Source organism: Amphiprion ocellaris, chromosome 15 (genome assembly GCF_022539595.1).
Source record: "Amphiprion ocellaris isolate individual 3 ecotype Okinawa chromosome 15, ASM2253959v1, whole genome shotgun sequence".
Classification (NCBI taxonomy): Eukaryota; Metazoa; Chordata; class Actinopteri; family Pomacentridae; genus Amphiprion; species Amphiprion ocellaris.
Genome location: NC_072780.1, coordinates 6,853,394 through 6,881,085, shown reverse-complemented (window position 1 = coordinate 6,881,085; position 27,692 = coordinate 6,853,394). Strand labels below are relative to the sequence as shown.

The following is a 27,692-nucleotide window of genomic DNA, read 5'->3' as shown; positions in this document are numbered from 1 at the left end:
GCAAAGGTGACAGAAGTAAAGATATGACAGACAGATTGGTAGTGAAAGAAGATTGGGAAGGTAGGGGGACAAAGGAGGGGAAGGAATAGTTAGATCTATCACTTTTTTCTCTGTTCTCAGTCCTTTTCCACTGGTGCAAAATGTTCTAGACCTTGAAAGGACCCTCTGATAAATACACGTCAGATTTGGAAAGGAAAGGAAGCTTGACCAAATCTAAGCTCTTAAAATTGGGATATTTCTTTAAAATCCCTTTATTCTACATGTCACAATTAGAAATTCATCCAAAAAACCTTTTGCATCTAACAGATTCTGTGATAAAACCAAAAACATCATTGCAGTTGAGCGCAAAAAGTATTTTTGAGTTTTCTCTACTTCGAGACATAATTGTGTTTTTCCATAGAGGTGCAACACTATATTACAGTGAAAAATGAGCCCACAGTGAGGAAAAATGTGACAGAAGGAAAGAACACCAAGAAACCACTTCAAAATGTTGTAATCCAAAAGCAAGACTGCAAGAGAGACTTGCAGGTTATTATCTACTCATTTGTAAACTTGATAGTGATAGGCTGAATTTGTGGAGATTAGAGAATATAGTAAATCCCTGATTTTACTGTAGCATTCCTTTACAGACTTCACTTCTCATGAATGAAACAACAGTGATATTAAAAATGGCCAAAGTTGTCCTGGGACTTTTAAGGGGCATTAGGATTCCCCTGACAGTACTTTTAAGGCACTGTCCTTCATAGTCTAATAGGCAGTTTAAATGCTTTTAAGCCCACCCCCAGATACTGTCATGCCTGTTAATAGATGTGGTGTAATCTACTGTAAAAGCCAATCCCTTTGAGTCAGGTATAACTGCTCTTTCCTTCCAGGAACCCATATTTTATCATTTTGGTTTCTCAGCATTTTTATGTCTTTGTCCCATCCTGCTGGACAGTTCAAAACGTAATTCTTTGCATAGTTTATGAAAGTCAGGGAAGAGAAAAACATTAAGATAACACTGAAGTTCTCTACAGGTGGTGTTGATACTAAATGAAGTTCAGCTTTGGAAACAGTGGTGAAATGTGTTTAACAAGGCATTTTGTGAGCATTGTTAATTGTTGGTGTTATAAGACTCTAGTAGGTCTTGAAATCTTGTATGCAAGCAAATAAAATCTGCAGTGCATGGTAAACATACAGCACTGATTAACACTTGTTCAACTATGGCTTTGGTCATATTTCACATGGGAACAGAATGTTTTATTTTATGATTGTTTACTCTTGGGAATTTTCCCCCAGAGTTCAAAAAGCAAATTAGCTAAAGTAAACAACGATCAAGGTTATTCATGTCACTCTATAAAAGTCTGTACCCAGAGCGTACAGATTTGAGGCTCATTTCATTACTCAGAGCCGATACTGTCGCAGAATAATTTAAAACTGGGCATAAAACAGTGTCGCAAAGGGGTGGAAAGGAAAACTTATAATCTCACAACAGGAATTTGGTAATATTTATGAGTGCAGACGTCATAGCAAATCAAGGATTTAATTCTCTCATTATATATAGTAGTATTAAACATAGCTGACAGCCTGTTCTTTAGCCTCTAAGTCACCTCATGAGTGCCCTTTCAAAGTAATAAGGATATAACTAAAAATATATAGGAGAGAACTGTATTGGTTTTTGAAATGAGGGATATTGTTAAATTATCTATAAATTGACATATCAGGCTATTGGGAAGGTGTTAGCGGGTAACTTACTGGTACAGTTTGGCTGAACTCCTGACCAGGTACCGTTGGCCTGACACAGCCTGGTGGTGGCGCCGGTGAGCAGGTAGCCGTCCATGCAGGAGTAGATCACTGAGTGGGAAAACGTCGTTCCATCCAGACGAAACACTCTGCCGTTACTGGGAGTGCCAGGGTTACCACACTGGACAGCTGCAGGAAAGACAATTGATAATTTTAGCAGACGTGTGGCTCTATAACTGAATCAGCGTCAAAGTTCTGGGTTAGGATAGATCAAATGTTGAGATCAAATGAAGTATGATCCTACGTTTACAGAAGGGCTGTGTGCCAGACCAGGTCCCGTTAGGGAAGCACATCCTCTCTGAAGAACCAATGAGATCGTAGCCCTCCGAACAGGTGAAGTAGACCTTGGAACGGATCCTAAAATCTGTTTGTTCCCTTGAACCATGTGAGGGGATGCCAGGATCGCCGCAAGAGCCAGCTGTGTCACCTACAGGGAGAGAAACATGGAGACAGACTTAGATCACTGATGGGCTAGTTTGTACTGACTTAAGGATTTGGCTGCATAATTTGCAAAGAGTGAATTTCAAAAATGTCCAATTTATATAGGATAAAGAGATTAAAAAAAAGACAATAAATATCGAAAATGTAACTTTAATTTATAGCTTCATATGACATCTTATTGAGCTACCATTGTAAAGCTGAGTTCTAATGGAACACCAGTATAACACAGGGCTGCTTACAAATAACAGTAGATGGGACACATATGTTGGCGATGAGTGGCATATGTTTGCCTTAACATTGTATGTGTCAGTGTGTGCATGCTGGCCGATGGATAGTGTGTGTGCGTGTGTTGGTGATTGTGTGTGTGTGTGTGTGATCCTCGCTCTGCCCTTGCAGAGGTGCCTGGTCAGCAAATTCTGTCTGACAGACAGAGCATGCTCCTGGGAACTCACACGCTTTCACACACAACACCACACATTGCCACACAAATGCCCGAGCCTGAACTAATATCTTGCTATTCAAACACTGGCGATCAGTGCTGCCTATTTTTGTTAATGCTCTAAAATGTGTTTTGGGGGTTTTTCCTTCACATTTTTGACAAATAACCTAATTTCACATTGACTCCGTTTGTACTATATTGCAAATACCTGGAGGCCTGATGCTAAATTGAGCTTACACATAGCATTGACACAACACATAATGACATAACATCTTTTGCAACGCCTCGGGATTTAGACTTGGTTTCTCAGATGTAAATAAATAATGCTGTACCGCATAGTGCCATCAGTATTTGTCTTTAACAGTATGAGGAAATGGTCTGTAGCAAAATTAATGACTTTTCTTCTGATTACTGGGAACAGATCGAACATCCTCCACCAGTCAGGGAACAAACACACACACACACCTCTTCAAACACACTGCCCCACCAACTACACAACTTTACTGGACTTAAACACGCAAAGAGATTCAGCTGCAAAGTTATCATGTATCCTCAGACACATAAGGTTTTAGCAGAAAGTACAACTAATCAAATTAAACCTGAATAATGAAAATGCTTCTTCTATTAAAGGATTTCAAGGAATAGTTAAACATTTTTGGAAATGCACTTATTTGCTTTCCACAATCATAAGGTCAATTTATAGCCAGCAGTTGATTAGCTTAGCATAGCATAAAGAAGCATAAGAAAAAGCTAGCCTGGCTCTGTCCAAAGGCAATGAATTCCATCGAATAGTACCTTTAAAGTTCTATAAATAACACATTTGCTAGCTGCCTGGAAAGCTCATAACACACATGCAATGACCAGAAATGACAATGGACAGACTTGTCGGGGGCATAAAACCTCTCATGTGACTCAAATCTGACTGCAAATAAGTGTATATCCTGAAATACTGAATAGTTTATTTAAAGTTTTAGAGATGTTGGATGGGTACAATTCAGCTGCATCAAGTCTAAGTTGAGCTCAATACAATTCAGATTCAGTTGAAGTCCTAAATCTTTATAAACAAATCCCAAACTGCAACTCATCTCAATAATTTGCATTAGAATGACAAAGAATATTTGACCATTTTGCTGAAAACCAGTGTATGAAGTGTGTTTTATGTGTAGCTTAAACTAAAGGACGTTATTTCATAAGCATAATAAATACATATTCAAGATGTGTGGCTATGCAAGACCTAGATGTGACTGGCTTAATATCTTGTTTTTAAAATCTAACTGTAGCAGGAAAAAACCCTGATAGCTGAATGGATTTGCAAATCTCAGACTTTAGGGAGTGAGGTGTCAAGTCGTTTGAGGCTTACACTACTGGAACACCAAGGTCAAATTCAAATTTCCGATTTTTGCCGTATCTGACTTGAGTCCATGTCTTAAAAACCTGTAAAAGTGAATAAAAGAAAAAAATCCCCATAATATCAGATTTTAGGCTTCAGGAATGACTGTACCCTCTTGGTTAAATATGTGCATAACTTACTATTGCCCTCCGAAATACCACAACCAACGTTACATCAGAAATGCTTATCAACCACCATGATGCTGAATCACAGAGCCAGTTCTGCTGCCATGGCCTGAACTCTGAGCTGTGCAGGGCCCTGGTACGGACCTGCCAGGTGAAAACCATGAATCACTTCTTCTTAAATTATCACCCTCCCTCACCCCGTGTCTCCCCCAGGCAATTGCTGTAAATAACAATGTATTCTAGTCAACTTGTCTGGAATGCGTTTTCACTCAGTGCGTTATATAAGCGGCAGCTGGGAGCCTCTCAGTCTGGAGAGTCATAATAATGCTCCCACCCAGCCAACTGAGAACCATATAACTTAGACGGTTTGTTTATACATGATGGAAAGGTAAGGAGGCCTTCTGTCCAGAGAGACAATCTTGCTCAATAAGTGGCACAATATGCTTATACAGGAAATCCAGCAGGGAGGAAATTGGCTTGTGTAAACCACTTTACAGAACAATGACAGAAGTGCATCTACACTATACAATATAGTCTCAAAACCACTCACCTTGGAAAGAAAAGCTAATTCTAGAGAAAATGCACTGGAAATGTAAATTTAAACATGTAAGGGTATGAATATGTATATTTTAAGAACCTATAGTCATTGCATCTAAAGCAGGCTCATAAAAAATTGATTATCAAAAGGAGAAATGCATCTAAGTCCAGGATGGAGGTGAATGTGAGGGTACAGTAGAGCAAGGTTATGCTCCAGAGCCCTTCTTACAGACAGGTACTGATATATTCTCTTTTCTATGCGGCAACCCTTCCCTCTATATGTTCATCCATCCTTCCCATTATCCCTCTGACTGAGTGCAAAAGCTTTAAGAAAATGTGCCTGCAAGATGTAAAGGCATGAAATGCTCCACACTCTGGTGGGTCTACATGCATCACACGTCTCCCCTTTCATCTCCAAGTCCAATCTATCCATCTTTCCCTCTGATAGGGTGGACATTAAACGCTGTATTTTGAATGGAGGTTAAACTAGTTACCAGAGCAGAAGGGCATAGGGGCACTCCACATCCCACTGAGCTGACAAGTCCGGGATGATTCTCCTTTCAGCTGCCTTCCGCCCAGACAGGAGTATCGAACCGTTGAACCAAATGTAAACTTATCTCCACTCAGCACACCGTTAGGGGGAGAGCCGGGATGACCACAGTCCATCACTGGAGATCCAGAAAGAGAGAAATGTTGGGAACAAAGCTTGTTTTGACTCAACAAAGTCAGAGTGTTCAGTGTCAAAAAGGTGCTAGGTCACCATGGTAACTTATGTTGGTCTAGAGCAGGCTGTGTTCAGAGTTTTGGATTTAAACTAGCTGTAAGAAGCGTCGTCCTTTAACCAAATCATTTCCTGACGATTCTCAGGTGAAGATACAACAGGTTTTGTCTGGAAACCTGTTGAGCTGTACGTTGCTAATATAACTGAATGAAGCCGTGTAGTTACAGTATCACACGCTGTATGCAACGCGTTGCCACGGGAACCTGTCATGTACATAGTAGGTGATGCAGAAATCACATAAACATTTTTTGTATTTGGTCCTGATTTGCTGTTAGGTCTGTTTAGACTGCTTGTACTGCAGCTGATAGAGCACAGATTAGAAACTATTCTATTGTGATTTATTACAGAGAACATTCAATCAGCAACATTCATTTATGAAGTTTAAAGTTTAACAGATTTAATGTGCAGCTGCCAGTTGGAAATAAGCGGCTGCATTGATCAGTAAAATAAATTAAACATGTTTAACAGTTTAATATACTAACAGTATAACAGCAGCAGTGATTTTTTCAGCCATACATTTTTATGTTCCTCATTGTTCTCCATTAAAATAATCTGTAGCAGCTGCTCACGATCGGTTCAAGAGTCACATGATGCGTTAAACACCTCCTTTTGTATGAGCACGCACAGACTCTGAAGCAGAAAGTCTGAGTTAACAAAGAAGGTCGATAACCTTCGTGATGCCTGCTATCTCTGACTGGGGCTTTAGTTTTTGTTGAGCCGACTTACACAAAGAAAGCACGGATATGTCAAACATGCTTCGTACTATACCCCTCAGGAAAAGTGACAAAAGCAAACAATGTAAGAATATTTCTAATATAACCAAGATAAGAAGACCCAGTTCCACTCTTGTCTGTCTGTAGCTTGTGAAGTTCGGAAAGCAGCCAGAGAGATACCAACCTATGCATTCAGGAAGAGGTTTGTCCCACTGTCCAGTAGGCTGGCAGGTCAGCACAGGTGATCCAAACAGGTAATACCCGGGGTTACAGTCGTAAAACACCACCGTGCCAAAGGTAAAGTTGCCGTGCTCTATTTTACTCTGCCGGATAGAGTTGGCTGGAATGCCTGGATCAGAGCAATTGACCACTATACACAGAGAGACACAGAGACAGACACACACAAATACAGGGAAAGAGAGACAGAAAAGCATGTGTTATTTGGTATGAACCAGAGAGGGTGATTTCTCTCCCCCTCTTCTTTTTTTTTTTTTTTTAGTGTTTTTCAACTTGCAGTTCTTCACAGTAATATAGGGCATAATAATAAGGACACTGTGATGTTAAATGATGATAGGGTGAGGCAGGCTTTTCTGTATTGGATCCAGCACCCAAGAAGGGTTAAGGCTTGTAATCATTATGCAGCATTTCTAATTTTACTTGGTTCATTGGCATTTCATTCTGCAGCCAGGGCAGAGCGCAGGGAGCTTGTGCACATACCCCTTGTGACTGAAGCCTTTTCTTGTTGCTCTGATTGTAATTTGAACAATATGGGGTTATGTCTTATTGAAAACAAGTTTCCATTCTCGAGACTGGAGCCAGGAACAGGTTGGAGGGATTATTATATCTACCTCAAAACTTCATTAAATGAATAAAAAATTAGCTTTTTAAAGGAAATTTAACTTTTCTGTGTAGGTAAAAATTACTTTTACAGTCATAATGGCAGAGGTGCTTGAATTGAACAAAGTTAGAGGTAGAATTCAGGTGAAATGAAAATGGCAGGGGGGTAAATAGGGATGGGTGCTACAGGGGAATGCAGTAAGGGCAAATAAAGATAGGCACTGAGGTGGTGTCAAAGGTTGGGGATAAATAAGGTTAGGGGTGAATACACTTAACTTTTCTCCCCACCTTTACACGTTGGGGGCGGGTGGCTCCACTGGCGGTTGGCCTGGCACTGAGCACGTGCGGGCCCCTCCATCTCATAACCCCGGTTACAAACAAAGCTGACCACGTCGTTGAGGTTGAAGCCGTTCCCCACCGTGCGACCATATATGGGACTTCCTGGGTGGCCGCAGCTGATCGCTAAAGGGAAAAAACACCATGAATCATCGATACATGTAAGTGCATAGAGAATCATTATTATTGTGTTTATTATGAATCCATTTAAAATTGTACACAACAAGTTAGCGTGCTTTGAATTTAAGAGTGGCATCATTCTAATTGCTTTTACATATTAAATTCATGAAATAAATGAATCCCAGCAGCAATACCTTCAATTTTACTGTTTGTGGCAGAGATGTAAATTTCCTTAAAACAGGTCAGAAATACACAGTTTGTATAATGGATAAGTAATGTCTTGAAACAGTTAGATTTTAGGGACAAAAATTAAATGGGAGTAATTGGTGCATTTGTTGGGGAAATTTTTAAGGTGTTTGGTAACAGTTTGGAGAGAAAATATCAAGTACTACAACCTTATTTTTCAGATTTAGATTTAAAAATGAATTTATTGCATGTTGACTGTTACCTTGTTATAATTAGGTGAATGAAGCAGCAGTTTCATCACAGTCATTGCTGGGTTTACAATAAATTCCTGCATGGATATAACTTTGTCATCTCTCCAAAATATATTATATATAATTTAAATGTTGCTGTTTTCTTGAGGCACGGCTGCGGTTGGTTGTTTCTATGTCCTGAGTGAATGTTTCTCTAGTCGTATCCAGACATACCAACATTACATAATTGTAGCTGACCACTGATGTAATTTAGATGCAACTCTATTTTGTAAATGTTTTTTCACAAACCGCTGCCTCTTTTTCTCATTAAATTACAAAAACCCAATCATTTAAGTTTGTTTTTAATATAAAAGCCACAAAAATATGATCTCAACCAGACTTCAGCGTCTTTAGTTGTGTATTTCTCTGACTAGAAAATTACAACAAGCACAGATTTGGGTCAAATATCTATGCATTTCCTACAGTCATTCATAAATATTTATGAGGATGTCAGATGACTGAGAGGACATAGCTGGAATCCCAATTTAGGTTCATTATTTTGGAAATGTTGAGTCTCAGAATCTCCTGTGTTAGCATAGAGTCTCCTCTGTTGCCATTGTGTGTCATAATTATTCATCCTGTTAAGTTGCTTCAATGGGGCTGCTTAAGGTTTGTGTGATGTTTGTGTAAACAGGCAGTTTACAGTTACTGCTGGACCCTCTCTCATCTGCCTCTCAGACTGTCCATCTTTAAATTTATTGGAGAGGAGAAGAGAAGAAGAGAAGAGGAGAGAAGGAGAGAAGAGACGATAAGAGAGGAGAGGAAAGGAAAGGAGTCTTGCTGAGGTAAAAGGAAACCCTTGGTTAGTAAATCATGGAAGCAGGGAAAGCAAAGTAAAAGAGGAAGGAGAGAGTTCACTGGAGGAGGAGAAGATGAGATAGAAAAAGAAGGGTGAGCTGAGGGGAGCAGAGCAGAGCAGAGATGATGAAGACAAGAGGAGGCGAGAGGGAGACAGGAGCAAGGAACTTGATCAGTGAGAGTCAGAAGTTTGTTTGCATGCCTAAAACACAAATTTATCTGACACCGTCAGCAAGCCCTGCAGCTACACACACACACACACACACACACACACACTTCATCGTCTCATCATCATTCTGTGTTTGTGTCTCTAAACAAGAGCCTCTCATCTCCATAATTACAGTATAATTTGGCTGTAAAATGATTTCCCCCAATAACTCCTGCATGAATAACCTCAATAAAAACAGCATAGCATAGAAACGCTCCCAGAAATCCAGACTGATACACACACTTTCCTAATCACACAGACACAGACGTATGCCCAACAAAAGACACAGACATACACAAAAGCACAATCCCCTAGGTTGGACATTTCTTTTAGTTTTGCAGGTCATAATCAACAACAAAAAGACCCTTCTACTAGACACTACAACACCCCCTCTGTCTTTTCAGCACAGTCCTTATTTACTGAACAAATGGGCTGCTTCTACTTCTGCCTCTTTAGGGAAAAGGCGCCTGTAATTGGCTTCATCATCACCACCTCAACTGTGCCCTGTGTGCTGCCTAAAAACATTCAGGACACTCACAGCAAGTGACCAGTTTTAGAAGATTTTCACAGTAGCCTGGACATGTCAGAGCCTTCCGTTTTATCCTTAAGCCCAGCTATTTACTGCTAGTACTGGCAGATTTGACCCTCTGGTTCTTTTTATAAGACTGCTGGTGTGAGTCTGCACATTCTCAGGACTGTCGGTGAATGCGTCCACATGGGGATATTTCTCAATTACAAACCACACGTCGGCTGCAGTCAGAAAATGTACTTTTAAAAAATGTTTAACCTAAATGATCTTATTTCCATTTTTTAATTTGGACTTTTCCATCCTTGAGTGAAACTTGACTCAGGTGTAAACTCTCTTGGCAGACTTAGGTGCTGTGTTTAGACAGAAAGTTGAAAGGAAGGTAGAAACCACGCTGTTCCTAAAAATGTGAGAATAACTTCCAGCTCATATTTCATAATTTGTGCAAATTTTTATCAGGCAGCTAAAGATGTCACTTCCCTTTGAAGAGAATAAGCGAGGTTAAGCTATGCTCATTTTTTCTCCTTCTAAATAGGTAAAACTCAGTTATTTTCAGCATTAAGCACATTCTGCAACACTTTCACATGCTGAAGGTAAAACCCAGCCTTGACATGTATCTTGATATTTAAATTTAACGCCAGCACAGTGAATCTTCTACTTTCTCCGTATTTTTCCTCCTTATATTTACAGTTGGCAGGAAACATTTTTTAAAATAATTAGATATTTTCACTGCGCATACACACACACAAACCCCTAAAGGGTAGCTTGCAGTCAGTTTTTCCTGAATTCCTTTTCGTTATCACTGAACCACAAGGAAAATATGACTGCAGGTGTTTTTTTAATGATGTGCTAGATTACATCATATCAAAGGCTACACTCCTGATTTAGTTATTTCTCATCGACTGAGTCCCCTAAAGGACGTCAGAGGCACATCACTGTGTTTTTATTCCACTTTCAAGGCAGTTAAACTTCTATTTGAGCTACCCTCCTCCCTTCTTATCAATGGAAACCACGTTAAGCTGAAGAATAATTGGATTTGATCAAATTCCACTTAATACACAGCATAGTAGCAACGGTGTACTTGAAGACTCCACAAACTCACTTCAAAGTTGTCAAGGCTGTTTGGGCTGTTTTACTTGTCATTTTTACTGTAACACCTGATGAATTTAGTATCACATAGTAGATCCTAATTTGTCAAACATGAGGTGTTTTTCATTTGTAAGATGTATGATGCTGATTCTTCAGTTCCACGGGGACGTAAAATATCCAAAAACCTAATGAAATGCTGAGCACTTTATCAAACCTTCCCTCCCAATTGCTTCAATTTGACTTCAGTTTCTCCATTTATTATCTAAAGGAGTGAACAGAACAATTTGTCACAATCTACTTGATCATGTTACAGTTATTAAAAAAAAAAAAACTGCCTTTTTCAAGGATGCAATTCCTGATAAACACAACCGTCCACTATAAAGAGAAAACCACAAACCAGCATCTAGAGACATGTGAGAGAGATATGACTGTCACAGAATAAGTTACTGTATTTTTTCAGTTATTTTTATGTGCGAGACGTCAAGTCAAGGCAGCTGAACCGAGATGGCAGTGTAGACCATATGGATTGTTGTCATGGATACTGATATATGCCATACAGGGTGCAGTTCATGTCTGAGTTGAGGCGAGGTATCTGTGTGTTTTCCTTACGTATACAGATGGGCAGCTGTCCAGACCACTGGTTGTCTTGGAGACAAATTCGAACTGATGAGCCTATTAGTCGGAAGCCGGGCAGACACTGATACACGACCGTATCACGGTAACCGAAGTTCTCCCCGATCACCTGGCCGTTCACAATGCCCTCTGGGATTCCACAGTGACCAGCTGAAACAGAGACACAGGAAGCTCAGACTACAGACACTACAGTCCTAGAATTCAATACCTGTAAATCAACAACTATTCTTTTTTTTTTGCTTTTTATTTGCTTCTTTCTACACATTTTTGTTGAGACCAGGTGCTAAAGTAGGTGTACCACACACATGCAATTACCTCAAAATTACCTTGCAGTCTTATTGCACCCTACTAGTCTTATTGTAGATGGGTTTTTCGGTTATTTAAGTTGTTGTGCCGTCAAAAACATCTGCTGCAAGTATGTAAAACCAGGCAGATGCACTTAAAAACCTGTTCCATTGCGTAAAGAAGACGTGCGATTCTGAGCCACAAAAAGTAAGAGTTTCTCTCATAAACTGGATCATTGCTCAATCCTGTCGAAGGCTCAGATGGTCAGTTGCTACTATAACATTTACACAGCTGCATTACCTTTCTTTACAACACCTTCAACCTTTAAATCAAAACATCTTTGTGCTTTCGGAAAAAGCAGACTTTAACAAACAGGGTTCGGGGGCCTCTTTACTCCCTGATCACATTCATTCACTGAGGTCTGATTGATGCACAGAGCTAACGCAAGGTGCTTTAAGAGGCATTTCACAAAGTCAAAAGGGGATGTGTATTTTTTTGTTCTCAGAGATTTGGGATTGAGTATTGATTTTGTGCTTGACAGTAGATAAAACCTGCAATGTGTCCCCCCGGTGTCAGCAAATGCTAACAATTCAAAGACAGCCTGGGAAGTGAAACAGAATGATAAGAGTAAAGGTTGTCTTATATTAACTTTTCACATAATATTTAAGGTGTTAATTACAGTGGTGAACGGATATTTCTCAAGTGAATCAGAAATTTTCTTCTCTTCACTATGTTGCAGTGAGTTGAAGTCTACAATCTACAGGCAGAAAAGTTACAGGTAGCAAAAATCAACACTTACAAAACACAACAATAAAATGTTAAAGTAACGAATTTAGATAGCTTGCTGTCTATTGCTGGGATTTTGGGATTAACCAAATCAATTCCCCCAAATCTTCTATTTATTAGGTTTAATTACCAAGCTAAGACGTACATCTTAAAAAAGCAAAACAAGCACAGTAAAGCCAGTGTTGTTTTGAAGGATAACAAGAAAAGTTATTGAATGAAAATGCTGTTTATAGCACTTTTTGGGGACTAAATTTATTTATTTCTTGACAGAATCATGCCCCCTCATCAGTTTAGGTTAAGTTTCACTGAACTTTTCTTTTATGAATTGCATCTCATATCCCCTCTCAGCCTGTGAAGTATTCTGGGAAAGTGCTGTTTCTACTGAGGCTTCACGGCAAAGTGACAGCACCATGTCATAACATCTGTTACCTCTGGCTGGCATTCTGAAAGAAGAAAGCTGCAGTTTTTTTTTTCTGGCCTATAAAAAAAAATAAGAAAACTCTAAAAAAAATCACTGAGGGCACTGCAAAGGCTTGCTTCGCAGTAGTTGTGCTCGTGAGATGGACAAGGCCAGAGGGGAGCAGCTGTGCAGCCAGACAAGAGGTGTAGAGCACATACCTACCTTTGATAGCTGTCCTCATTAGATTGACTTGAAAAATTACATCTTCCCAGCTCCCTGCTCTCTAATGGAAAGCATGCATGTGTGTGTGCTAGTGTACTGTAGGTGTCCTAAGCCTTAAATTTAGGTCTGAAAATTACACACAGCGTCTTAATGTCTAATAATGTCATACACAGTACATTGCATTGAAGGAATACACGACTACTTTTGTGGTTACAAACCTAAACATCGTGTTTCGGTTCCACTCCAAAGCCCAGATGACAGGCACTCTCTGACAGCTGACCCCACCAACATGAAGCCGGCATCGCAGGTAAAGATGGCTGTAGCACCGAATGTTGTCTGAGTACCAATCTTCTTCCCACTAGGTGGAGATGGCAGCTCACCGCAGGAGATAACTGAAACACACGGTCAGACAAAAGCAATTTAAAAGCAGTTGCATGCCAGTTTAGCACGAAGTTAATTTGTGTAGCTGCTAGAGCTCATTGGTTTCAATGAGAAATGCTAACAATCCCTGCAAAGCTGTTTATCAGGCAAATTTGGTGCCAATGCTGTTGTTTTTCTTGTACTCTGAAATGCCTGGTGAAGGAAATTTGTACATTTACATATGTCAAGAAACATAACTTCAAGTGTCAAGGAAGAAGAAAAATAACAGATGAAAGTTAAAATAGAATTACAGTTTTATGGTCACATATCTACCCCAATCAGTCAAGTTTAAGTTTACATCGATGTCTGTTCAGATTCATATAATCATGAAGACTTTGAATTGAGTTGAGAGATGCAACAGATGGAGTCAAATTCCTAGTATGTAATCACATGTTTAGCTAACAAAGCTGATTCTGACAGAGCACAGAGTTGTAGCCATGGCAGTAGACAATGATTCAAATGAGTGTTGATGCAAAAGAAGTTACACATTCTATAGTGTGGATTTTTCCCACACATCTCTAATCCGGCAGCACAGAAGGTCTATCCAATCACCAAAGTGTCAAGATAGATATTCATAAGTAGTGTCACCAGTTCAATATCTAACCAAATGTGGAATATTTTCACAATTTCCCCTTCTGTTCTTCAGTAATGGTGTTGAATAACTGCAAGAAAGATATTTTTGTAGAATATGATTGTGTCAAAGTGAATCTGACCTATTAGACATTTGCGTCTTATAATAAGTACATAAGTTGTTTAGTTGTGACCAACAATCTGCACTGTGAGGTCAAAGAGATCGTGACCACCAAGTTCCAGTCAGTTCATCCCTGAGGTCAAGTGGACGTTTGTGCCAAATTTGAAGACATTCCCTCAAGGCATTCCTGACATATTGCATTCACTAGAATGAGATGTACGTACACACATACAACCTAGAACCGAGATGCCTCTGGCCACAACTGTCGCCAGAATGACGCACAACAAACCAACAACTGTCACTAGTGTTTACATGAATGCTGTGCATTGGTCCTCACTGACTTTAGCTGTCACGAAGCTAGCTGCTATTCCACAACATTAAAGTTAGGCCTGTGGGTACAACATGTTACACTGTTTTACATGTTTGTAGTAGCAACTGTTAGACTCCTTGTGTAATTCACAACAGTTTGATTAAATGTACTCTTAATCCTCTAAACTTGCAAACCTGCCAGCAGGTTTGAAAGGCATGTTGTTTTAAAGAATCATCAAAATGACTCCGTTTGTCAGAGGAAGAAACTGTAAAAACAAGAAGAATATTTGGATTTTCAACTTTTCCAAGGGTCCGTGAACTTATCATGTCTGACCTTAATATTCAGAGGGAAAATGACCTAAATCTAAGCTTATACTTGTGATACTGCTTCAAAATTTCACAAAAGCTCATTTCAAAACTTGCTTCCACCTGATTGAGTTTTTTTGACTGGACTTGGCTGAACTGCAGGCAGTGCTTACGCAGAACATGGAAACAAACCAAATATGTAAGTGTGCATGCCATGTATTTTTTTAAAGCCTAAAAGTACACTATTTATTAGTGGCAGAAACTGTAAAAGCAACAAGAATTGACAGATTTTCAATTTTCTAACCATAATGTACTAATAATGTGTGATGTACCAATCTGTGAAAAAAGTTCACCACATTGAAACTTGTATGTCTACATGTATTGTTCAAAACATTTCCTGCTGCAACCAACAGTTGCATTTCAGATAGGTGCCTTGGTCATTATATCATGATGTATTTTAGTGGCTTACCCTGGCAGTGCGGTCTCTCATTCCTCCAGCTCCACACCCCATTGGGTAAGCACTGGATATGGGCCGGTCCTAATCTGTAGTATCCCGGATCACAGGTGAACACGATACGAGTTCTGTATTCATAGTGTGAGCCGTTGACAATCCTCCATCTACCGTGCTCCAGAGAAAATGATCCGATGCTGGGACACACCACCACTAGATGAGAACAGATAGGGAGGAGAACATAAAGCCTCGTGAGATATGCTTTACAAAGATGTTTTTAAAAAAGTGCCAGTACACAATCACGTAAGATAGTAAATTGCTTGCTGAGAATGGGGCCAGGAAGCTACTGTTTAATATCTCATAGATGCAGGATAATGGTTCAATTTCAGTAACAATGTGATAGCAGAAAATGCTTGATACAAACTAATGTAGCCATTTTTCTCAGTAAAAGGTGGTTATTCATCATTGATTGAACAATGTTGTAATTAAGATTTTACAACACGTTTTCTAGATTTATACATATGAGTGGTTTAGCAGCTTTAAAGCTGAATTAGACAAAAAAGTAACACTATCAGATCTCTCAGCACTAATATCAACGTTACTGACCTGAACATCGGGGTATCTTATTGTGGTTGCTCCATGTCCCATCGGGCTGACAGATGGCTGACGTCAGTTCTTTACTGGAAAGTCTGTATCCATCGTTACAAAAATAGGAAACTCTTGTTCCCACGGAGTAGTCAGCTGTTAAAACGCCGCCATTTATAGGAGCCTTGGGTGCCCCGCATGAGACAGCTGAGGGGAGGACGGATACACATTTGTTATGAAGACAGCATGCGAACAGACACGCAGCGGCTCTAAAGCACAGTTCTGTCTGTCAGGTTTGCAGGCTTGATGCGCACTTTGAAATGTTTCTGTGGATCCAAAGCCACTGAGTGTAACGTGTATTTGTAAACAACCCCACAGATTTCCTGGAGACTAAAAATACACAATCAAGAGATGCTTAATATCTAGTTCGAACCTTTTCTCACAAAACTTGCAGAAAGTTGCTCTATCGTGGCTTTAAATAGACAAGTGTGTAAAGCGTGGCACCATGATATCGCACAGCTTTTACAATCTGCTATACATCCTTCATTTCACTTTCTATCTATAGCACTTAGAAGCTGTGCCTTCCTGTGGTTATTTGATGTGATTATATCAATTAGATATGGCAGGAGCAAATATTAGCAATAGGAGAAAACTAAAATTGGCATCAAGTTTTCAATATGTTGGCGTATGCTATGAAAATATGCATTGACAAAGAAATGGAAAGAGGGAGTAAAAGCATCCACAGTTACATCAAATTTAATAATTTCATTGACATGTTTTTTACAAAATGGATAGGAGGTATTCATGGCAACTCTGTGGCTGCTGTGGAAATTCCATTAGTGTGAAGTGAAGTTGGTCTTTATATCAATTTGTAGATAACAGAGTGAAGAGGTTGTGATATTTTAGCATGTAATAATGCACCACATCTCCATTTGATCTCTCAAGTTCTTATAAAATTGGACAAATTCAGTATTTTAGGTGCGAAAACTAGCTTTTAATGTAACATAATTATAAGTCAGTGTAAAGTTACCCACCATTAGTTCTGTGTTCCAATGAATACTTGGGTCAATATATAATTGCAGGACTTTTTGTAACATAGTTGACATTTTTGCTGTTTTCAGGCCTAAAATCAAGATGGCCACCTATAACCAAACACCACATGGCATTTTTACAGAAAGATTCTTCTAAATATTATATATACAATTGAGCAAAATTGAAATTGAAAGTTATTCATAAAGATACTGTCGTAAACACGTGATAAATCCACACTTGACTCACACTACTTTATATTAAATAACTCAGAAAGAGTTGGAGTCTGGCCAGTCTTTTCTTCAGGAGGAAATGATGATCTGGAATTAACACACTTCCTTGAGAGGTGTTTTTGTAATGGGTAACTTAGTTGAAAGTGATTTCTGGGACACAGATACAATTAGTTATTTTCCATATAAAATTTGATATATTGCCAAAAAAGAAATATCTGCCATGATTATCTCAACTTAATAAAAAGAACACAATCAAAATCATTTTTGAATCAGCTCATTTTATTATTGTTTAGCTAATTAGAAGGCGGTTGTTAATAAATTGGGACGGTTATTTAGTTGACATTTTAGTGATATCCATTCATTTTTTATTAATAAGTGATTGTTTCCATGATAAATAATTATTGAATTTGTGAAGATATGATCATAATGAACATAAAAAACATTAGTTTTTTTTAACTTTTAAAGAAAATGTATGCAAGATATATCCCAAGGACTTCAAAAGTCCCTCAGTTATATATTGACCAACTTCCATCTTTTGCAATTTTTTCCTCCCTCCCTCCCTCCATGTATGTATGTATGTATGTATGTATGCATGCATGTATATATATGTGTGTGTGTGTGTGTGTGTGTGTGTGTGTGTGTGTGTATATATACATATACATATACATGTGTGTATATATATAAAGAAATTGCTATTGTTTAAACTACATACATGGACTAACAAACACACCTTGGCATGCAGGCACTGGAGAGTCCCAGGTGTGGTAGCCGAGAGATGTGCGGCGGCAGGTTGCTGTGGCGTTGCCTATGAGACGGTAACCACGGTCGCAAGCCCACCGCACCACGCTGTTGACATGACCGCCGCTCTGAGAGGAGATGGAGCCGTGGAGGGGAGAGTCTGGTGTCGAGCAGTACAGCGCTGCAGTGGGGGAAAAAAACACAGTTGGAAAAACAGAGATTGAAAAATGGCTTCACACCTGGAGGTTTTATGTCACTTAAACAGAAAACAGACAGTGAGCACCACAACCGGTAGTCATTAAAACCAAATATCGCACATTTACTGTTTTAACCCCGCACTGTGCTATTCAACATCCAAGCCAGAACTACAGCACTATGCTGCTATTAAAAATATCATGTATTACTTCTACTTAATCTAGAAGACCATAAATTTGGATGATTCAAAACCAACTCTGCCTGCCTGAAAATGTGCACTATTATAGCAAATTACCAGCAAACTTTTTCTCTGACATTTCATTCTGGTGTCAAGAAATTGCTGAGACTGTAATGATTTCCAAAAAATTCTATCAGTGTGAGTCACTACTTACTTAGAACACAAGGGGATGCCAAGCAGTAATGGACTAATGGCGCATGGTGTCATGTTTGTGCATAAAATGTCATTTTTACTGACACAAATTTTGGCTTAAATTGTACAACATTGTCTTGAACAAAATGTGCTGCGCAATTTGAGGCATGAGAAGAAGCAGGGTGTCATCAAGTTTACCTCAAAACAACGGGACAAAACGTTGTGAGGAGAAATAACAATGGCCACATTAATTATAGCAATTACACCTTAATAGACGTGGGTTTTTTTTAGCCAATTAGAAGATATATGAATGCCAAAAAATAAGGTAAAAAAAATCTGACCTGGCAGAGCTTTTAAATCAATGAGTAGAGTTACAGTAGATGTTGCTGCCCACAAAGTCATCAATGACTACATGCAATTTTATGAAATATTCTAACAGCAAGAAGCATTAATCTTTACACCAGACAATATTGGCATTTGTAGGAGGGAATCCTCTTGCAACCTCCAACAACTTGGCAACAAGTTAAGCAGTGTTTATTTGCTATTTGTAATTTGTATACTGCAGTCTCTGTTTGTCTGTGTGCCTAGGGCAGTAGATAAAGGTCTGTACAGAGTAATATCAATCTGTTAAGTATATAATAAGTTACCAATAGCAGGTTCATTATGTTCCTTAGTCATAGTCATTGCATATTAAGATTAGCCAGGCGTACGTCCAGTAAGATGCTGACTTGGGCAAGGTGCCTGGTCTGTAACTCTCCAAACTGGGCAAGAACCCAGTAAACTGGCCTTATTTATTAGTCATAAGGCACTTTTATATGTCTCTCTCTCTCTAGTGCGCTCCTGGCCTAGTATCTGTGTGGTGTGTTTTTGAACCGATATAATCCAGCGCCATTTAAGCGTTGCAGTGGGAATTTAGTTGTATTTTTTGTGTCTTGGGTTGAAAATACAGAATGAGAGCCAGCAAAGTTTTGTACAGTTTTGTACAGTGATCTCTAATGAAAGCTCTCTGACACAGATTATTTTTAAAAGCACTAAATGTTTAATCGGCATATAGGCAAAGCAGCCAGTATCTCAGAATCTCATCAGTTGCAGTCTAGGTTCTTTCCTCTACACTAATTTTAAGATTGATGGCATTAAGCTGCTGATTTCAATCACGCGAGAGCTTCTCTTAATGAAAAACAAAACAACTTTGCTTGTTATAATGACAAAGTTATAATGAGAAAATGTTATTTTAACGCAAAAGTTACATTTCCTCATTATAATTAAACTCACGGCACATTATATCTCCTTGCAGGAAGAAGTACACTGTCATGCTCTGGCCTGAATTTGCAAGTTAAAGTCAATCTTGAAGTTGAACCCTGCTATTAGTAGGCTTGCAACATATGTTTAACATTTCTTGCAGATGCTCACATTAATCACAGCTACCAAAGGTTACAGAGTGTGAACATCTTGGGAGGCTTTTTCCGTTATTCTTCAGCGTTTAATTCATCATACAGAGCGACGGCGTTTTAAAGGTTAAAGAAGCAGCATCATGACGACAGGATATGGAGTGAATAAGCGAACTAAACAGGTAAATCTGTCTCCCCTGTTTAACTGTCAAAAATGCCCTTGAATAAAGCACTCAAGTCTCATTACCCAACAGTTTAAAGTTGTACTCAGCAGGTCCAGGTGCAAGACTGTCTAAATGCAGAGCTTGCTGTAAAACAGCATCCGTGCTCATCAAGCTATGTTTGGACAGATAAAACTTAAGAACTAACCCATAGTGCAATTTAGTAAACTGCTTTAGGAGACAGACAGAAGTTTGGTAGAAAAGTATGTTTAAGTCAGAGTTAGTGATATTTTAATTAACTTTCTCTTCATAAACTCACAAACTGAGCAACTTTCACAGCTTGAAATGTTTGTATAAATTATGTTTTTATACTCTGACACAGCTTAGAGGTCGAAAAAGTTCCTCCAAGTGCATTTCTACACCTTCTGTCTGCCTCTGTCTACCGCGCTCCTTATTTCCATGCATTATATTATAAAGTAGTAGTGAAATAAAGTTGGGATACATACTTTGGTACTCACCAACATAGCGAATTTTGAAGCCTTTCTTGTTCGTGCCGTGATCTGAAGACCAGCGGACGAGGAACTGGTGACCGGAGGTTGTGATGTTGAAGGGTGTTGGCAGGTCACCGCTCAGTGTTGCCAGAGTGGGACTGTTGGCTGTCGGACCTGAAAGATATCAAAAAAAAGTGAAAGACAAAGAAGGAGAATGAATGAAAGAATGAGAGTATACTGGTTTTTGATTTAATGTCATGTGCGGGTTGATATGTGGGATATTGTGCTTCATAGCTGAGCTATAATGTGTGTCAACATGTGTGTTTGACTGTTTACCATCAAAAATCTCCAACACGTCAAACTCTCTCTCAGTGTGGAAGCTTTCAAAGGTTATGGTGACATTATATCCTTTCTCTACTGTAATGCTCCACGAACACATTTGGAGGTTTGGGTAGCTTTCTGGCCACCCGGGGCTCAGGATGACGCCTGATGAGTCATATCGCACATCATGTGCAGGGCATTGAACTGAGGGTGACAGAATGAGCAAGATCAGTGGTATTGTTAAGTGGAAAAATATTTTTGTCAAGATACAGTGCTGGGTGTAATAATTTAACCACTTTAAATGCTTTTGTAATGACATATACACACCTTGGCATGTTGGAGGCGGTGCATCCATCTGTAGTCTTTCTCCTAAGCGACAGGTGAGAATCTCACTGCCAACCAATGAAAACCCAGGATGACATCTGTACCTGATGATGTCACCTGGAGGCACAAAAATCAGTGTGTATGACACAAGTGTGAAGAAAATCAAAGACAAATGGATGAAATGAAAACACGGTGTATTTCTATTCTAGGATACATACTGTAGTGAAATGTCACTAAATATGTCGCTGCAATTTATACAATTTTGAGGTACTTGTAGTATATTGCCCTTTTTATCCCACTGCATTTGTTTGACAATTGGACAACCACGTGTTACCAGAATAGCTACAACTCTCCTTGGCATTGATTCTCCAGGTCTTTGTAACTCTACCACAGGGGTTTAATACCATTCTTGTAAATGATATTCCCTTGTTTAGTGTTTTAGTGAAGGTGGTAGAAGTGCTGTCCAACACTTTACTGTAAAATCTCCCATAAGTGTTCTAGTAAGTTGCGATCTGATGACTGTGAAAGCCACAGCTTATGATTCAAATAATTTTCACACTAATCAAACCACTCAGTGACCCGTCACGCCCTCCTGATGGAGGCATTGTCATCCTGTAAGAAACTACCCCCATCAGCATAGAAACGTTTCATTACAGGTTAAAGGTGATCGCTCAGAACAACTTTCCATTGATCTGCAGTGACCCTTCTCTCTAAGGGCGCAAAATGCCCCAGACAGCATAACAGAGCCACCAGATCCCATCACTGTAAAGGTCAAAGCATTCAGGCTAGTACTGTTCTCTTAGTGTATGCTTCATATGCACTCACCCGCTTGTTAAGAATATGGCAAAGGATGACTCATGTAACCATGTCACCTTTTTTCACATCTCTGTAGATCAGTGTTTCTAGTTTGTGCACCATTGAATTTTCAAATGTACATTCATCTTTGTAAAAAGCGTTTTATGCACTGCATCCTACTAGAATACCCCTCTGTCTAACTGTCTACAGACTCTTCTTGCTGACAGTGTGATCGCATCCTGCTTTGACATTTTCAGTCACCTGAGGTAGAGCTGCTCTTCTTTAAATAGCTTGCTAATGCACGAATACCACCTCAAGTCTTTCCCATGGATCTAAATGCAAAAGTCACTTGAGTCACTGTTCCTATTTAAACACCAGCTGGTAGAGCAGTCTTTGTGACTAACGTACCTGCCCCAACAATGACCCCTCTTTCAAAGTCACTTAGATCTTGCGCTCTTGACACAAAATCAGAATCAACAGGACCTGCTTGGTATTGTTATACATGTCACATAGCATTACCGGCTGTTAATTGCTTGTTTTTCTTCACTCCATTCATTTATTCAGGATTGTCTTTTAATTTGTCACCTGTCTGCATGATCAACTTGTAAAGTTGAAGCACTGTTATGAATTAAACTACCCCAGAATACATAAAATACACACCAGCACTCGACGTTATACCAACTAAAAGCGAAAATAAAATTCTACATATTAATTCTTCTGGAATAATAACAATAATCTAAAAATACAATCTAAAATTGCACAGCACTGCCAGTGGCCATTGGTTTTGTTTTACTACCACCTTTGTACCAACTTCAGATTTGTTTAAATGAGGGGGTTAGAAGCAGAGTCATCTAAGCCAGAAAAAAAAAAAAGAGTTTTATATAATTTCTGTAATATTTTATGGTCTAGGTTTTAGTGGCAAAGTGGTCGAACCCACAACCCAAATATAGCGTTACAGTAGCACTTAGGATGTTAGACCATTCTTAAAAACACAAAACTTTGAACCCATTTTTTAAAAAAAACTAAGAAAGTGGGTTAGACCACTGTGCTTCCAAACCCTTCAAATATAATAGTTATAGACTTTTAATTGAAACACGTTTTCAATGCATTACTTGCATTGGCATATGCATAGGAAGTTTCATTTCTAAATATATTGTGAAATACAAGCATGTAGCATAAGATACCAATGATTCTTGATTGTAGTCTGATGGTTCTTGTCACTGGGTTAGGAAGTTACAAGTTTCCAACATGCATCCTCCACTAAATTGACACATCTAGAATCATTGCGGGTGTACAGACAACTCACCGATTTCCAGCTCACCGTCCTCCATCAGGATGTCAGCATTGGGCACCTCTGAAGGAGGCTGGCAAACCCTTAATTGGTAGGCTAGGAGAACAGAAGAGGAGAAAGGACAAAGAGGGACATTATATAAAAATGTGTAAGGAAAGAATGTGATCGATAAACCTGAGCTGATCAAGACGGGGAGACGTTGCCCAGTCTCTACTGGAACTGTGACGACTGTCCAAAGAAGTGCGATGTTAAATCTATAAAACACCAAAAAGTGTCACAGGCTTGTTTGGGTTTATATTATTTTATCTGGGTTGTAGCAATTTAACTTCACTTTTTAAGTTCAGATGGAGAGGTCAGCAAAGCATGGAATCAAACACAAACCAGATGTACCGACACAGCACACTGGCCTTGAATCATAAAAAGGAACCGACTTCACAGCAACTGAGCTGAGGGCTGTAATCAATACTGCTGCATGACCGTAGATCACTCACAAACGGAGGGAGAGGGAGGGAGAGAGAGACAGTCACAGGCAGGGAGAGAGGGGAGGACTAGGGGGAGAGAGAGGGAGAGAGAGGGAGAGAGAGAGAGACAGTCGCAGGCAGGGAGAGAGGGGAGGACTAGGGGGGAGAGAGAGGGAGAGAGAGGGAGGGAGAGAGAGAGACAGTCACAGGCAGGGAGAGAGGGGAGGACTAGGGGGGAGAGAGAGAGAGACAGTCGCAGGCAGGGAGAGAGGGGAGGACTAGGGGGGAGAGAGAGGGAGAGAGAGAGAGACAGTCGCAGGCAGGGAGAGAGGGGAGGACTAGGGGGGAGAGAGAGGGGGAGAGAGGGCTGAGGGCTATAAGTCAGGATGAAATTGACTATGAAAATGAGACCTGCCAATAGTATCTGCCGCTCTCATGCATATCAAAGCCCTGTGGTCTCTGTGTGTGTGTGTGTGTGTGTGTGTGTGTGTGAGAGTGTGCCAATGTGTGTGTTCATGTCTCATTGTGTGCATGTGTACATTTGTGTGTGTCTACGCTTCTGTGCACGAGGAGAGGATCGCTGAGCAGTCATTGATCTCACTAAGCTCTAAGACCATTTTTATAGCCACTTCCACATTCATGTCACATCATCTTTCTCAGTCTCATGTCCATGACAACATTATCCAGCGGTGTATGGCCCTCATTTCTATGTGGAGAGTGCTGCCATTCAGAATCCTGACCCAGAGATAAATAAATAGGAAGACAATGACGTACATTAAATATCTGCAAACGCTGGATTGACGCTCCTTTTTGGGTTTGTTTGGCATTTCAAATAAACTTGACGCAGACTGTGGCATTCTGAGATTCAGCTGGGTCACTGAAGGCCACTGAAGATGAAACGTAGCGACATTTGTTATGCTAACAACTTTCTGCTTAAGTAAACTTCAATGTAGTCAGTCAAAAATGGCACCCATTCTTCCTGTAATTATAATCTAACAAAGTCTTCTACAGATCATCAAAAATGCGCTTCACTCCTACCTTTCACTCTTGCTGTGTTTCTTTTCCGCTTATAATATTGTCTTTTAAAACAGAAGTGAAAATAATGCAAACACCCGCTGCCATACATGCCACCCTCTTCCCATTTTATCCGTCTTTCCTGTCACTTTCTGCTGTTGATCGTCCAATAAAGCAGGAATTGAAAATAAACTTGAATCTGTCAGATGGTGCAGTTCTTGTGAGAATGTGACAGCTGACAGTTAAAACCTGCCAACAAAAATTCATTAAAAACGTGTCATCCCTCTGAAAAGGGGAAGCCTGCTCAAAAACAATTTGACATATTTTAACTAAAGAGCACTGAACAGAGAAACTTTTGAAAAGAAGCAAATGTAGGCTTCATGAGGAAGAGGGCTAAAGTATACATGTAAATGCTAATGTCTGTCTTCTGCGTGTACGAGAGAGAGAAGAGATGACAAAGTCTGTTGTGAAGGGTGACGAGAATAAAGAAAGTTAGACTCATTAGAAGCTATTCTGTCACATTAGAACTCCATCCAAAAATGTGCTTTTTCAAAAAATACACATTTTTGACATTAGGAATATAAGGGGTGACCAAAATATACATCTTCAGCTTAAAATATATGGTTTCATTTCGAAAAACAAACTTATCAGCTTGGTGACAATGTATTCTAATGACTGTCAAGAACAAAAAACCGTAATTTTTTCAGTTGAAAGTAAAAGCATTATTGAATTTTGGTGACTCCAATATAAGATCTGTTAAGACTGTTAAGAAGCACGTTAAATGTAATCAAGCGATCTAACATGTAAATATAAAGCAGGAAACATTTTTAAAATACAGACAGTAAAGGTTATACTTTACCCTGATGCCAGACTTTATAATGATTTATTATGTTTGCAAGTTATTTATGCTTAAACTATATACAGCACCAAGGTTTTGGGCACTTTAGATGGGTGGAGTGGTTTTTACCTTAAACAGAAGCTGAAGAAAAAGGGAAATCTAAGGGCACTGAAGGACCACAGCAGAAAGATTGAAATGAAATGAAAAACTAAATGGCATAGACAGTTTTGACATGGAGAAAGAGCAGCTCAGGGCCAAGAAAAATACAATCTCCACAACTCTGTGAAGGGAAGATGACTGTGGGTGTATAAGACACATAGAAAAACGCTTCTACACTATTGTGCAAAAAGACACTCAGTAGCAGACACACTGAGAGGATTCTTTCGACAGTTCAACACTGTTTTTTTTTCCTAAAATGAGTAAATTGAAAGGTTACTCTTTGCTTAAACACGATAAATAATTGGCATGATTGCAGCACCAATTAAAATAATATGATTTAAAACTAACCACAAAATCAAAAAGTTTGTTGTGGCTTTTCCTGTGTGGTAACAAGATGACAATTTTTTTAATCTGACAGCAGTTTTTGAGAACGAGGGAAATTTTTATTCAAGATTAAAAAAAAAACAATGACAAGATTAATGAACTTGTCAGTTGTTTAGACAGTTGCTAATTTTAACAAAAGATAAAAACTTTATGACATTCCAAAGGTAACTTGTCAAACCAAGCTTTCCAATGCTACTTTCTGTCCAACAACAGCAACGTTTTTCAAATCTACTGCAGAACCACAAGACAAGTAGGCGGGTCAATATATAACTGAGGGGATATATCTTGCATACATTTTTGTTAAAAGTAGAAAAACTAATGTTTTTATGTTCATTATGATCATGTCTTTACAAATTCAATAATTATTTATAATGGAAACAATCACTGATTAATAAAAAAATGACTGGATATCACTAAAATGTCAACTAAATACAAGTTCCAGTTTAATAACAACCACCTTCTAATTAGCTAAACAATAATAAAATAAGATTATTCAAAAATTGTTTTGATTGTGTTCTTTTTATTAAGTTGAGATAATCGTGACAGATATTTCTTTTTTGGCAATATATCAACATTTATATGGAAAATAACAAATTGCATCTATGTCGAAAAAATCACTTTCAACTAAGTTCTCCATTACATAAACACCTATCAAGGAAGTGTGTTAATTCCAGATCACATGACTTGCTCCACATGATGTCATTTCCTCCTGAAGACTGGCCAGACTAATAGGCATGTTCTTTCACCTCTTTTTGAGTTATTTAATATATAGTAGTGTGTGAGTCAAGTGTGGATTTATGGCATGTCAACAGGTTTACTACAATATCTTTATAAACAATTTTCAATTTCAATTTTACTCAATTGTATATATAATATTGAGAAGAATTTTTCTGTAAAAATGTCGTGGTGTTTGGTTATAGGCAGCCATGTTGATTTTAGGCCTGAAAACAGCAAAAATGTCGACTATGATACCTATCAACTATGTTACAAATTATAACATATATTGACCCAAGTCTTGGACCTAAGGAGGTAGCAAATTAATAAAGATCAAAGCATTTTCTCAAGTATAGTATGTTTTTCTTGGTAAGTGCTGGTAAACATGGAGCTGCTCATTGTGTAAGGCCTGTGCAACTCAAAATTTGTGTCCACATGGCGACAAGGGCAGTAGCGTGAATGCTTAGCAATAGTGTGAATGTATGAAATATGTAGATGCTGACCTACTGCACATGTACAGAAAGGAGATCACCCTTTGGACGACAAAGTGGTGTAAAGCTAACTTGTAGACATGCACATGGACAGCTGGGGAAACCAAGGATCTGCTTGGACTCTTGCAGACCTGGTGAGATGACAAGTTCATCAGAAAGTATAACACTGGTCTAATAACAACAACTGTCTGTGTACGCATTTGCAAATGAGCAAGGCTTGTCTGACTGCCTTTGTGTGCAATTCTTCTGTTTCTTTGAACGAACAATGGCAAAATCCTATTATTAATTTACTCAGATGACCTCATATCAAACACTGATCATTGAGGACATGTATGAGCTTCATAATTCATTAGCATCATCAGATAGGTAGGTTTGATTACTAGAAACTTGGTGACATTTTTACATTTGTAGGAGCACTACATTTACAACAGCTCTCTGGTAATTAATTCAACTCCAACACATTCATCTCTGTGTATCAAAGATACATATTTTGAATTGTTATCCAGAAAAAAATAATCCCTTTCTTCCTTAAAATGGTTTTGATATAACTCTACACCACTGCTTCCTTTCAAATTCGCAGATCTACGAGGTCCTCGGCTCTATCTCCAA

The 27,692-nt window shown here is 39.0% G+C and overlaps 1 protein-coding gene across 2 annotated transcripts in view; it reads right to left on the bottom strand.

Annotated features, from left to right (window-relative positions):
* Positions 1–27,692, bottom strand: part of csmd3b (CUB and Sushi multiple domains 3b) — a 349,486-nt gene that overhangs the window by 19,024 nt on the left and 302,770 nt on the right. Inside the window, exons 49-62 of one of the 2 annotated variants that reach the window (XM_055017938.1) lie at positions 23,038–23,118; positions 20,940–21,053; positions 20,628–20,816; positions 20,307–20,465; positions 17,679–17,867; positions 15,708–15,893; positions 15,120–15,314; positions 13,143–13,316; positions 11,208–11,381; positions 7,334–7,507; positions 6,393–6,578; positions 5,209–5,382; positions 2,027–2,209; positions 1,735–1,911 (exon numbers count right to left, since the gene is read on the bottom strand). In XM_055017938.1, coding sequence (XP_054873913.1) covers positions 1,735–1,911; positions 2,027–2,209; positions 5,209–5,382; positions 6,393–6,578; positions 7,334–7,507; positions 11,208–11,381; positions 13,143–13,316; positions 15,120–15,314; positions 15,708–15,893; positions 17,679–17,867; positions 20,307–20,465; positions 20,628–20,816; positions 20,940–21,053; positions 23,038–23,118 — 2,355 coding nt within the window. The remainder of the gene's footprint in view (positions 1–1,734; positions 1,912–2,026; positions 2,210–5,208; positions 5,383–6,392; positions 6,579–7,333; positions 7,508–11,207; positions 11,382–13,142; positions 13,317–15,119; positions 15,315–15,707; positions 15,894–17,678; positions 17,868–20,306; positions 20,466–20,627; positions 20,817–20,939; positions 21,054–23,037; positions 23,119–27,692) is intronic. The other variant, XM_055017939.1, reaches the window with a different exon arrangement.